The sequence below is a fragment of the Gallinula chloropus genome (assembly GCF_964237585.1).
Source record: "Gallinula chloropus genome assembly, chromosome: 2".
NCBI lineage: Eukaryota > Metazoa > Chordata > Aves > Gruiformes > Rallidae > Gallinula > Gallinula chloropus.
In genome coordinates this window covers 27,425,456-27,439,341 of record NC_140086.1, presented here as the reverse complement: position 1 = coordinate 27,439,341, position 13,886 = coordinate 27,425,456, and the positions used below count along the sequence as shown (strand labels likewise).

The following is a 13,886-nucleotide window of genomic DNA, read 5'->3' as shown; positions in this document are numbered from 1 at the left end:
AAATCCCTGTGCATCTTTTTTTTATTTATTTTTAAGCTAACTGCTCCCTGCTTTTTTTTCCTTAATCATTAAGATTAATGCCAGTAACCAAATAATAACAAACTAGCGTCTGCAGACAGTGGGGAAAATAACATTTTGTTAAGAAAGCAAATTGCTCAAGAGCTTATTACACAAAGTGAAGAAGGAAAATATTTTCAAGATTCAGAAAAATGCCTTTAATTGAATTTAGGGTCACTGGGTTGCAGTTGGCATTTAGGGTAATTTTTAATGCATGAATGTTAGACTGATCCAAGTTCCCCTGGTAAATAACAGCTTAGACATAAACAACAGGACTTTTAAACATGAAAATATGCACACTTAATAATGTACCCTGCCATTAAGGTCTGTGGATTTATAGAGGTTGTTTCATCAATAGGATAAAAGATGCTTTAATGTGGAAAAAATCAAGAGGTAATTTAGAAACTTATGTGAAACACATTGCATCACAGGCCTTCCCTGAACTGAATTCTTACCCAAGTGTAGAGAGTATTGTGCAGAGTGCACAGGACAACTGCCGGTATCCTTTGAAGTGACAGCAGGGATGGGCCACCTGAGATAATTTTCTTTCTTTCTTGGCAAGGACACAACAAAGAGGAAGTCTGTTTTTCTCAGAACTGTTCTTATTAAGAAAGGAGCTAGAAGCAAACCAGAAACAGCAATAATTGAGCCAAATTTGGCACAGTTGTACTTGCCCATCCTGGACAAAAGATCAGACCTAAGTCTACCATCTCCTTCATTGGTCTTATAATTTCAGCCTTTCAAATTTTTCACTTTGTATTTTTGGAAACATTAGTTTGTTGGCCCTCACAGCCTTTGATCTTTGACAGTCTTCTTTTTTTCTTAGTTTTCATCTTCCATTTCCTCATTCTGTATGGCATCAAAGTGCTCACTTGACTCCACACCAAGCCGTGTATAGTATCCTTTTAAGGGAATTTGTGGCATGTTGGAGTATTTCTCCATTCAAGTATATATTGCCCTCTGCTTTGCCCTTATTTTAGAGTTTTCTTTCATATCTTTGCCATTTTAATTGCCAGTTAGGCTTTGCCACTTGACTGGCCAATGTATGATGGTGATGTGATATTTACCGCAATCACATTCATAGGTAAATTGCGCAAAGTCCCCATACGTAGTCTGAGGTTCATTGCCTCAATTTTGAATGTTTGAAATGTTTTCTTAGTCTGTATGATGGTCACTGTGGTGGTGTCCAAGAGATTGTCTGGTTCCCAGAAGTCTGAATAGCAGTCTACCATAAGGAGGTAGTTTGTGTGGCTTGTGGTGAAGATTTCCATTCCTGTTTGCTTGAAGGTCTGTTGGGAAAACTGCATATCTCCAATGCAATCCCATGGTTTTTTGAGCTACTTAAAATATCTGTGTCAGCTTCACTTCTGTTTGATTGGGACCTTGCTATGTGTCTCTGATTTTTGCTAGGAAGAATAGAGGCTTTTGGAATCTATATTCTCTTGCGAATTCTTGGTTTTACCTGTTGCCACAAGTAGTTAATATTTGAGAGCTGATATTCACAGAAAGCAGATGCTTTATTACAGTAGTGAATGGATATTTTCTGTATCCAGACCCCTTTTTGCACCTAGCAATGGGATACTTTATTGCATATAGCACTTGTGTAGACTGAAAGCCTTTTGGAGCACTTCTCAGAATTAGGTCTATTTGATCTGCCCTCACGGTGTGTTGCTGACCTGCTGAGGTGTTGTCAGCTGCACTATTTCCCCATTAAAATCAGCAGAATGATGTCTCTCATCCTGCTTTCCTTCTTCCAAAGCGGGCCAAGGTTTTTGTGAGATTGTTGAAACTGATACTCGGTGATACCTTATCTTGCACGTGAAAATACCTACTGGGAATCATTGCTGTGCAATATTCAGGTGGTGCATTCAAGGATGCTCTTTACCTCTCAGATGGAAGAATGCATTCAACTTCCATGGGTAACCTAGCTTCCACAAAAGACATTACCGAAAGGCAAATTAATCCTATTGCTTTTTTGGCAACTGGCACTTTTGAGGTTTTTTTGTGGCTATTTAAGATTCTCTAGTTGCACTCATGCTTGTCAGGTAGCAAAAGTAGAAAATGCTACTGAAAGCAATGTTAATTTTTACAGGCCACACATGACCCTGCATGTTCCTGTTTACAGCACTGATGTGTAAAAGCTTAATATGGTTATTTATTGGAATGTACATAAAGAACTTTATAATATTTTGTACTAGGTCAAATAGTACAAGTGGAAAAAGTGAAAGATCTTAATGTCCAAAAAACTTTCCCTCAAGTCTAAAACAGAAAAGAAATCAAAGCAACCGTGCTCCACATTGAGTTTGGTCTGTCTCAGACCTAATTTTCTTAAGAAAAAGAGGCATGGTTCACAACCTGCAGAAAATGGGGAGCTCAGTAGAATTAGCTTAATTCTACACACAAACCCAGTATTTCAACTGAGCTTGTGATTGCTGATATCCAATATGTTTATACATAAATGTTGTTTTTCCTCCTGCCTTTTGAAGGTGTTTTATAAGTCCATCTTGAGAATGAGACAAATAGTGTTTGTTTTCTCCACTGGTACCTAGAGGTTTCTGACCTTTATCTGATGTCCTTCCGAAATAGTTCTGCTGTATATCTTTGTTTCTGGCTGCGCAGTTTCACTGAAGGTACCTGGTGAACTGCTTGAAACTTACTCAAGGAAGTAGAGAGACAGGATTGAAGGCAGCTAATGATTCTCATGTGGATTATTTGCTATGTTGGTAGTACATAGGAACTGTCAAAGTTTTAAATGTGTCACTGAGACTTGGTCCAGATCCACTTACTATTTCCATGCAGAAATTTCCCTGTTGTACTAAAGTCATCTTCAAATGACTGAGATGAACTTTTTCAGTGTTCCCCAAGCCTCCTGTGGTGTATGCCTCAAAACCTTATGTACTTCTTTCAATACATCTGTTTCTCTCATAAAAGAAATTCCCTGTCTGCAAACCTTTTCTATGTTTGGGGATCATACCAACAGAAACAATTCTAATATTATTTTACAGATAATAATTCTTAGAGTTATGCATCATAATGGATATGTTTTTTCTCTCATGATAACTTGAATTAAGGATCATTTTTCTTATAGATTACTTACAGTTCCTTTATTTACTTCAGTTTGTGTGAAGATTGATCAAGAGTTATTTGTTAAATCATTCTCATGACCCAAACCTCCTTCTAGGCTGATTTACTGGAATTTTCAGGATTAAAAAAACCAAGCAACCAACCAAAAAAACCAAAACAACCAACAGTTTGGTTTTAAGCCTCCAAATCAGAGATAATCTTTTTACCATTATGTTTATTTCATTCCATAGGAATCATTAAAACAGGTAAAGATAATTTCAATCAACAACCCATTAGTCTTTCTGAATGCCAAGAAGTTTCATGCTGACCTGATAAAGATAATCCAGAAGGATAGCACAAGCAGCCAGGCATGTGAAGACATAAACAAGGTACAATGTACTATATGCTGCAGTAATCTTGATGATTAAAGGTCATTATAATTTTCCTTGCATTTCTTAGAAAATACAATCAGATACTGAAACAGATCTGAAAAGAGAATATTGCAGATTATTAATTTAGAACAGAATAAAATGAATTCTTCTCTTAATCAGTTCCATATGAATTATTTTCTTCCTTGAAAATAATATCTCTACTCTTTCTGTATATGAACATATAAGATACATTAGAGTATTGATCCAAAAGTCTTCAAAATCTCTGGCAGAATTTACATAACTTTAGACAATATAAGGTTGTGATTTTAAAAAGACATTAAGTACATGCAAATCTACTTGAATAAAATACTGCTTTTTGCTGGAGATGAATCCGTGAAAGATAGGCACTTCATTACTGTTTCAAACTATAAAAATATTCAGGAGAATTAGGAAGAAGGTACAAACTGGCTGAAGTGTTTCTAAAAGGCTGTGTTTCCTTTTCATTTTCCGCACTGACTGTATTGGAAAAATAAACAGTATGCAAATCCTGTATAACTCCGTTTTAGAGAAAATCTCCAGAATTGTTGTTGTGTTTTTCTTGAGTTTATCTGCACATAACTACTGCAACTTCCTACAAAGATCCTTAAAAAGGAAAAAAAAATGTTACTTTTCTGTCACTACTGTGAAGACTTTCCAATACCATACAGTGCTTACTGTAGGCAATTTCATCCTGTTTGAACTGGCCTGAGAAAATCTTGGATGGATTGTTAAGACAGTGTTCAACAGTGTGAGTCTACCACCTCTTCTGTGTCTTGCCAAAGAAATATGCTACTCATACCTTCTTTGGTGGGTGGCTTCTCCTCATTGTTCAGAGATTCCACTCAGAAATTGTGTTACTTCTTTTCCTTGGTTCTGCTAGGCTAACTGATTTGGATTACTGTGATAACAAACCCCCAAACAGAGATAAATTACTTAGGATTTGCATGGAACTAATTTATGAGTTAATTTAATAAGTGTAATAAGTTAATTTAATAAGTTAATTTATAGGTTACTTAGGAAGGAGATTTTATCCTTTGTCTCTTCTGTAAGGTACTTGGCAGTACAACTGTCTGAAATACTGTGCATAAGTTTTTCTGTGGAATAAAAAATGGGGCTGAAAAAATTGCACTTTGTATTTTGCTTCTGTGCTGCATTTCTTCTTTTAACTCCTATTTCTACTGACAACTTAACAGTCAAACTGAAATCATTTAAAAAATCTCCAGGTAAAGGTAATTCCTTAATAAATTTACATGTAAAAAATGTTGTCACTAAAATATTAACATAGCAGAGGACTAAGTAGAAAATTAATCAAAAGTTAGTCTTATAAAATAGAATTGTAATTTCAAGAGCATCTTTCCCATCTTTTGGCCACTTCTTAACCAAACCCTGATTCCCCAAAAGCATTGTGTTCATAATATACTTTTTAGTGGATCCAAATATGAAAGAGGTTGAGTTATCTACAAACAAGGTGAAATATTAATTTGGTTTAATTTTGGAAGAATACTGAGAGGGGTACTCAGCAAATACTATATATCAAACAGGCTGTCGCACACAACATCATTGTGGAGAGAAAGAGTTAACTTTGTTATAGAGAAAATTATTATGTATTGTATTGATTATTCTCTAGTTAGGATGCATTGGACTGGTTTTCCTTTGTATATTAATAGTTTGCTGCTTTTATTTCAGTGTGAGCAGAATGCATTGCTGTGTTCATTTTCCAATGGAAGTTGTCATGGTAAGTTTATTATCTATAAATGGTATTAAAACCAAAATGAATATAAATGTGCAAAATGGCTCCACACCTCTATTTATTTCTAGGTGAACTCAAATTGTCTGGAAACAAGTATTTTCAGTTAGACCACACATTCAGTGAAGCATGGGTGCTAAACAGTGTTAAACTCTGTCAACCTTGGCCTAACAGGTCTTATTTTTGTTTTGTTCTTGACTGGCTTTTTAAGATTTCAAAATTGAGGAGCCAATGACAATACCTTTCTCATAACCACGGTGTTATACTGAGGCAGATACACAGCTGGAAGAACTGTTTCCTGTGCTACCGCCTGGATTGGACTTGAGACAAAAAGCCTAAGAGGCTGTTTTGCTACGCTCTGGTCTTGGTTTTCTGCATACACAGTGGGAGTTGAATATTAGTCCACAAAAGGAAGAACATGATAAGATCAAAGCCATGGTAAATCTTTGCGGTCTTTAAAGCCACGTAGGACAAAATCTCAGAAAACATCAAGTGAATTATCAGTGACACAGCAGCCACCAATTTTGTACAGTATATCAATACAGTATAGAATTTTAAAAAAACAAAACAAAACCCCTAAGGGTTTGCTTTCAATTAGGCATTAAGCTGGATAATTCTACTCTTCCCACATTTTGTAACACTTAAATCATAACCAGAGTGCATACATTCCCATGGGAGAGCTGCAGGAACCTTTTGCAGAAGATACTTTACACAGACGACTTCATTGTGGATGGAATTAAAATATTGTTTATTTAAAATACTTACAGGCATTAAGGCCACAGTAGAGAATCTGGTTTGGGGGCTGTTGTCTGAATGTTTACATTTATTGACTAGAGTCATGACATTTTTATGATACAAAAGTGTTTAGTTTACTTGGGGGTGACAGGGTTCTTTGCTGTAAACACATAGTAGTGCTGCTACCAAAGGCTACACAGCACTATATGCAGAATACCAAAAGAGTGTAGAGCACTTTAAATGTGAGGAGATTTTTGGAACGTCCTGATAGTACACATTTCAGTCTTCTTTTGGATGAACTGATTTCTCATGTTATAGAAGGGACAGACAACACAAGACCTCTTTTCTGATTGCTTAAGTACCTGCTTTGAGGACTTAACTTTCACTGTTGTTTCTTGTACAAACCAGGCTTCACTGTTGTTTCTTGTACAAACCAGGCTATGGTAACTCTTCATGGCAGCTTTAAAATAAAAACTAGAGAGAGAAAAAAAAGAAAAATCCCTATAAAAAGGAAAACAAAACACAGGGTCTAAATTTTTAGGAAAGAGGGGAGCAGGAAGACATAATCATTAACCCTTATGGCAGTTGTCCTGGAGGACGTAGCCATGTACATCTTTGTCAAAATCTTTCCTTTCTCTCTCTGGAGAATTCATCAGCAAATCAAAGAGCTGTTGTTGCCTTTGCCCACTGGTTTGGAGAGGGAGAAGGTCTGTACCTCCCCCCGCATTCAGAAGGCAGGCAGCCTCTCATGCAATGCAGGAAACCAGCTGGGTGTGGAGTTAGCATAAGTACTGAGGAGAAAGACTAAGGTCTTTTGTTTCAGAGGCAGAGGATAGAAGTCAAAAAGATTACAATGAGCAGCCTAGCAGATCTCATAAATCCTTTCTTGGTTTCCATCACAGCAATGTCAGGCAGGAGGTTTCCTTTGAAATTCTGCAGTTTTGTTTTGTGTTATCTATTTAGGTACATTGGACAGTATAAAGAGAGTAAATCTCTAGAGGTGCAACTCCAAAAGGCTCTGACTCTCAGACTACTGTCAGAAAGGAATTAACACCATCATAAATCTGCACCATGAGGAAGTTCTAAGTCGTCTCAAGAGTTTAAAGCCTTTTCCTCTGCTCTGTCAAAACCATTTAGCTTAACCCATCTTTAGATTCAGAATTCCTTTCCTAAAAAAAGCCCCAATTTTTTTGTTTGCATTATGATGACTAACATTTGTTCATAGAACAATGTAATATGATTTGCATTATTTTCTATTTTCATTTTTATGAAAGCTAGGAATAATTTATCTATATGCTAGTTCAGGACTTATTTAGGAGAGAATGTTTAGTTTAATCACAAGATAGCTGAGGTTAAAGAATGTGTGTAAGACCTTTGGAAATCTTACAAACTTTTTTTAATCTCACTAGCATCAGTATGTGATAATATATAAAAAACTAACAAAAGAAAAAACTGCACAGCAAAGCCTTTGGAAAATTAAACACTTTTTTCTTCCTTTTAGGAGGATATTAGTTAAGCCATAGACAGGCATTTAGGTACAATAGAAATGAATGTCATATCAGAACTTAAGAGAGATTTATATTCTCTGCATATCACACGTAAACTCTTTCAAACAAGCCAAGATAGTATCCTGACTCATTTAGGAATTCAAATCTGAAGAAGAAATTCTTTGATTTTTGAGAGTATTCCTGTAGTAAACATTTCACCAATAATGGGTTCTGTGCATCACCACTTCATCCCATTGCTCAGAAGGTCCCTCATTTGTTCTTCTAAAATGTATGTAATAGTAAAAAGTGTATTGTGATACTTTGGGCTTATTTTGTTGAACTATCATTGTTCTTATACACATTTCTTGGCTATTCTCCTTTTTAATTAAAGCTTTTTATTTCTTGAATGTGTAGGCGAGTCATTGCAGTCGTGTCACAGTGAGAGACATGTCTTGATATTAGACTGCAGTGGACTGAATTTCTTTGACTACACCGGAGTCTCAGTGCTGCTTCAGGTATTTATGATGTCACAGCATGTACACAGCAATATAATTACACATACAAGGTATTGGGGCCACCTACTAGTTGCCTAATCTATATCAGTGAATAAACATATTACTCATGGAAAAAAATGAGTATATAAACGGCGTTTATATATAAAGTTATATAAAAAATAGTTCTAAAGATTTTCTGTGACATTGAGTACGAATGGAAATGAGTCTTTGGGCTTTGTTTTTTAAATTTTAAAGCTGTTTTAGGTCACATTTGGCCCTGTTATGTCAGTTGCAGTGGAATCATCTGTGGATTTACCCCTTTAAAATTTCAGCTTTTAATTCCCTGATTTTATTTGTATGCACTGCTTTCTGCTAAGCCAGAGGTCTTAATGATCTCCATGTTTTCTCCTGTGGGTTACATACCCAGAAGTCTGGGCTCCTCCGGCATTGCAGGAGCTCCAAGAAGCTCCCACTAGACGAAAGCCAGGAACCACATAATCAGCAGTGGATGAAAAATTATGTTCACAATTTATTTCTGATGTTTCCATTGGGTCTGGTATTTAGTCATTGTGTAGCGGGTACAGATTTGAGTGGGTATGCAAGGCTTGGCTCATAGAATTTTTCTGAGTAAGATAGAAGACTAGATATGAGCTTATCCTAACCCTTTTTTCAATTTACTGCAGTGATTAAGCAGTTAAGTAAGTGCAGCATTGAAAATGTTAAATTAAAACTACATATATATAGGTGGCAATACAGTCAAAAACAAAACCGGGAAAATAAGGTTAGTGGGAGTTACCTTTTGTTATGTTTCCCCTCAAAACATTGGGCATTCAATAAAGCATTAATTAAAACCAAACCAAAACAAAAAACCCAAAACCCAAATCCAGACTGTGTAACTGATCTCCAGAAGGTTTTAGAGACTTCAGAACTGCAAAATATATCAAGTAAGAGTTTCACAAATTTGTGAGAGGTAAATCCATCATGGACTGTGAAGTGCACATGTTGGGAATGTGAATGAGTGGTCCAAAACTCGGTTACCCAAAGGAGAAACACACTCAACATGTCCTCATTGTTACACTCCTTTCCAAAATATCATCACTGCTGCTAGAGTTGGAGGGATTTTTATACTGAGTCAGGCTTTTAGTTTATTTTTTTAAATGGATTATTCTGCTGTAGTTCTCATTTAATCTCTTCTCTCAGAGTTGTTCCATTTTACATGGATTATTTAAACAATTTTTGAAGCAGGGACTGCTTTGGATGTTCAAGCAGGAACTGCTTTGGGTGTTCCTCATCTTCCAGAAGATAATATTTTATTATTACGGATAATATTTTTTAACTGTCTAGATTATTGAATAATTAGTCTCTGTGAAGTTGAAAATTTTCAAAGAAAGAATAAAGAACAGCATAGTGCAGAATGTAGCATATTGGTTATGGTGCTTTTCTGATAGATGCTGGAAGTCTCAAAGTGTCCTAGGTTGGATTCATGCCTTTGTGGGCTGGTAGATAAGCATGTGATGAGGAGATTGGGAAACTTGCCGAAAAAGGAGTACTGAAAAAATAATACCCCCAGAACCTCCCTAAACAATGTAGTAAAGAATGCAAAATTGTTAATAAAATCCAGGTTTAATTCTCAGGTACGTTGAGGAGGGGGGAGGAAATGTGTGGGTTTGTGGTGTTTGCATTATAGAAGGGCTCTCTCTGGTGGCTGCTTGCTGTAAAGCCTCAACACCCGCGTTTTAAACTGTCTGCTTTGAATACGGTCTTTCCCTGTATTTTAGTCTCTGTTGGTACTTCAAACAGGCTTTTTTTTTTTAAAAAAAAAAATCATGTTTTCACACATACAGATTTACACGGACTGTAAAAACAGACACATCGATGTGTTGCTAGCACACTGCAAAGGCAAGTATCAGTTTACAGCAAAATTTTTAACAGGATGGTTTATATATCCTCACTGCCTTACCAGTGCTCATATGTTTGTTTTATTGCAGCTTCCTTGATAAAAGCAATGCAGTACGGTGGAAATCTTGAATCTGAAAATCCTGTCTTCTTTGAATCTATTCCTTCGGCAATCGATGCCATTCAAATTCACAGGGTGAGACTTACAGCAGGGGTAGACGAAGTCTGCAAAGTTTTGTGGATGCTGACAGCAATTTGTTAAAGTCTGGGCAAATATTGGTTACCTAGAAAGCCTTTTGTGCAGAAGGACCTCAGCCTTTGGACTACAGTTATCAATTTTTTCCTGCTAGCCCTCTCTTCCCAGCACCTTCTCTCCTTTAGGAACAACTTCTTGTTCTTACAATCATACAATCAGAGAACAGTTTGGGTTGGAAGGCACCTCAAAGATCATCCAATTCCAACCCCTCAGCCATGGGCAGGAACATCCTCCACTAGACCAGGTTGCCCAAAGCCTCATCCAACCTGGCCTTGGACCCTGACAGGGAGGGGAAGCCACAGCTTCTCTGGGCAACCTGTGCCAGGGCCTCACCACCCATGCAGGAAAGAATTTCTTCCTAATGTCTAATCTAAATCTACCTTCCCTCAGTTTAAAGCCATTACTCCTTGTCCTATCACTACGCTCCCTGATGAACAGTCCCTCTCTATCTTTCCTGTAGGCCCCTTCAGGTACTAGAAAGATGCTCTAAGATCTCCCCAGAGCCTTCTCTTCTCCAGACAGAACAAGCTCAACTCTCTCAGCCTGTCTGCACAGGAGAGGTGTTCCCGCCTTTGATCATCTTTGTGTCCCTCCTCTGGACTCACTCCAACAGGTCCATGTCTTTCTTGGACTACGGACCTCAGATCTGGATGCAGTACTCCAATTGGGGTCTCACCAGAGCTGAGCACAATCCCCTCCAGTGACCTGCTGATCTAGCATCTTCTACACTACTTTTAGAAGCACTGTGTTGTGGTTCATCAAACTGGGTGCATATTCCACTGGAAAACACAGTATCATCTAGAAATACCTAATATAGCTTCTAGATAAGACAAATTGACTTGCACCCAGTTCTGCATTACTGAAACTGCACTCTGTTCCTCAGACTGGGTTGCTTAAAGCTACTTCACACAGCACTGCACTGTTGTGACTGAAACGCTTCTGGATCTTAGCACAATTTTTCCTGAAAAATAAGCTTGTCTCTACCCTGCACTGCTGTGTGCTGGGCTGGATCACTGGTGGAGAGGGGAGAGGACTTGCATGAGGTGCAGGAGGGAGCTGAAGGGAAGAAGGTTGGTTTGGCTCAGAGATTGAGGCTCGAGGCTTGAACCTGCGTTTCCTTGAACATGTATTTACTTGCTCAGTAATAGCTTTTGCATTCCTTGTTAGAAGGCTGTAAACCTGGGCTTTCCTCATAAAACCCGTGAGCCTTTTCCACTGTAATTCCGGCATGGCTGAGTGTGCGTTACAAGTAGCGTGCTTTCCCATGGCTTAATTTATGATTCCGAACACAGCTAAAGCTTGGCTCAGAGCCTTCTCCAAGAGACATTAAACTCATCATGGTCTGTGATTATGCTTTTTTCCTCCCCCTACTTTACATTTTACTAATTAAATTAGATTTGCCTATTGACAAAATCACTTTCCATTTATTTGTCCAGCCAAGGTGAGTTGATGCAGTTGTTCTACTGAATTGACCCGAACAACATGTTCTCTTCAGAGCTTTTCTCTATATTTTTCTTTTTTTTCCCCTGATTTAAAAAAGAAAAGAGAAAAAAATTACTAACTAGTAATTTCAGGGCAAAAGTAATGGGGATAGCTATTATATATTTTGTCTGGGTCTGATTAGCTGAATTGTTGTGTTATAAAAAGTCTGCATTCTTTATAGGTGTTAATTAACCTTCCTTACATTCCTGTATGATAGTTATGTACCAGCATTCCCATTTTATGGAAATGGGACATGGAAAGACCAGGACAAATGTTCAGCGTGAAAAGGGGGTGCTAGAGCTCAGAAGCCCACTTTTCTAGGAACTGGTTCTGTGTTTCTAACAGAACTGCTAAGCACATCAAAGTTCTTAATACTGTCTTAGCAGATTAGTCTGAAGGGTTTGAACGCAGCCTCAAATTTTAGGTGTAATTATGAACAGTCTATATACATTGTTGATGCCTCTTCACTGTATTCAAAGTAAGTGACTTGGTTTTTTTTTTTTTTTCATGTTTCTTGCATTTAACACCTGAAGTTAAGGGAAGATAGACAGGAGTAAAAAGGCAGAGTGACAGCAAGAGCAGCACCGCACTGCAATGAACATTCTGCCCATGTGCTCTTCCTGCACCTTCTTTAAATGATGATGTCAGCACAAATTTTAAGTGTTTATAGGAAGGACGGGAGGAAGGGAGGGAGGAAGGGAGGGAGGAAGGGATTTACAGCGATCCATTCCAATTTATATTTCTGCTCCCCCCATTCCCCACCCCATTTAGGAAATAAACTTTTTCTGTCAGAAAGGCAGGGGCAAGAAGCCTTTGTGGTTCCTTTTCATCTCTGCTGCTGTTTGGAAATGCAAAGGTCCTCTTACCTACATCCTCCAAGTATAATGTCATGTAATTATAATTTTTATGTTGACAAGTTTCTAAGAGACTCGTCTGTTGCTTTATGCAGTCCATCTTCATCATAAATAACATTTTTATTCATAATCTTTATAATGGTGCCACTTTCAAAGTAGCACAGCTTCATCTGCTAGTTTTACATGACATTCTAGGAAAACATTACAATGCATTTTTTCTGTTTCTCCCAATTTAGAATTACAGCAAGCTCAGTGAACAGAGTGAAGTGTGATGTCAACCCATTGAATATGGCTAGATTAATCTGCTCATATTCAGAAGGAACTACACCACTGTTTCTCCTTAGCATTTCTCACAGAAGATCTTATGTGCACCATATATATTTACTACATTCAGTAATGACAGACCTACTCTTCAGAAAAAAAATCTTTTAGCTACCATCACTCAGAGAATGTTCTTACAATTGTTCTATAGTGGTTTTATATAAAATTTTACATACATTTATGTACAAATTATTAGGTGGTGGACATGAGGTACTGACTGTGTTTACCAGTGAGGTATATTCTTTTAGTTATCCTCTGTTGTAACATTAGTAGTAATACACATCTGTAGTTTTGTGCATGCAATAATGAGACATTATGAATTCTTAAAAGCAGTGTGTTGTAATTAATACAGTATATTCAGGAAGCCATATACCAGTGCATGCTGTTTCTAATGGCTTTACTTACTCTTTTTTGCTGTTCAAGACAGTCATTTGCAGTAACAGCATTGTATCACAGCTATCATTTTATGCTGTTTTTCATAAGATTTTTAATGCTTGCCAAGGTCAGTGGGAGCACTGTCTATCCAGAGGAGGCAGATGTAAGTTGGGTAAGTGCACTGGATCGTCTCCCCCTCTAGTAGTGTGAGTTATTATTATGGTTTGCAACATTTTCAAAGCCACAGGTATTCTTTTGCTCTGATTGAAGAGAACAAGCTGGTAATATTTCTCCAACCCTTGTTACTGTTTCCAGCATAGAGCAGTCTGCAATTCCAGTTCGAGCTGTGGTTTGTTTGGTGTTGAAATCTTCAGCTGTGGCACCTAAGTGGGGACAGTGGAGGAACACATAGGGTGTGTGCCATAATTCAGCCACAGCTCCAGTGTGCAGTACCATGTGTGACTACACAAATGAGGTGGAGAGATTCATCGTTGAGTATTTCACTTGTAATTATATGTTGTCATCAATCATCAGATTATGCTCTCATATCAATATTGTGTCACGTGGCAACATGTATGATTTTTTTGCTCTTTGTTGTCAGACATGAACACTGGCACTAAGGTGTAAGGGTTGAGCAAAAGTCAATCACAAAATGAGACCTGATGAGGAGTAAGATTTTTTTACCAACTTAAAGAAACTAAGGAAGCCA

At 37.5% G+C, this 13,886-nt stretch overlaps 1 protein-coding gene across 1 annotated transcript in view; it reads left to right on the top strand.

The window, feature by feature from the left end:
- The window catches only part of SLC26A7 (solute carrier family 26 member 7), a gene marked incomplete at both ends in the record, with an annotated part of 64,254 nt that extends 51,501 nt beyond the window's left edge, over nucleotides 1–12,753 (top strand). The window contains 6 exons of the mRNA XM_084260588.1: nucleotides 3,372–3,488; nucleotides 5,217–5,265; nucleotides 7,914–8,014; nucleotides 9,838–9,892; nucleotides 9,982–10,085; nucleotides 12,718–12,753. Of these exons, the coding sequence (XP_084116714.1) occupies nucleotides 3,372–3,488; nucleotides 5,217–5,265; nucleotides 7,914–8,014; nucleotides 9,838–9,892; nucleotides 9,982–10,085; nucleotides 12,718–12,753 (462 nt within the window). The remainder of the gene's footprint in view (nucleotides 1–3,371; nucleotides 3,489–5,216; nucleotides 5,266–7,913; nucleotides 8,015–9,837; nucleotides 9,893–9,981; nucleotides 10,086–12,717) is intronic.
- Nucleotides 12,754–13,886: the final 1,133 nt, after the last annotated feature.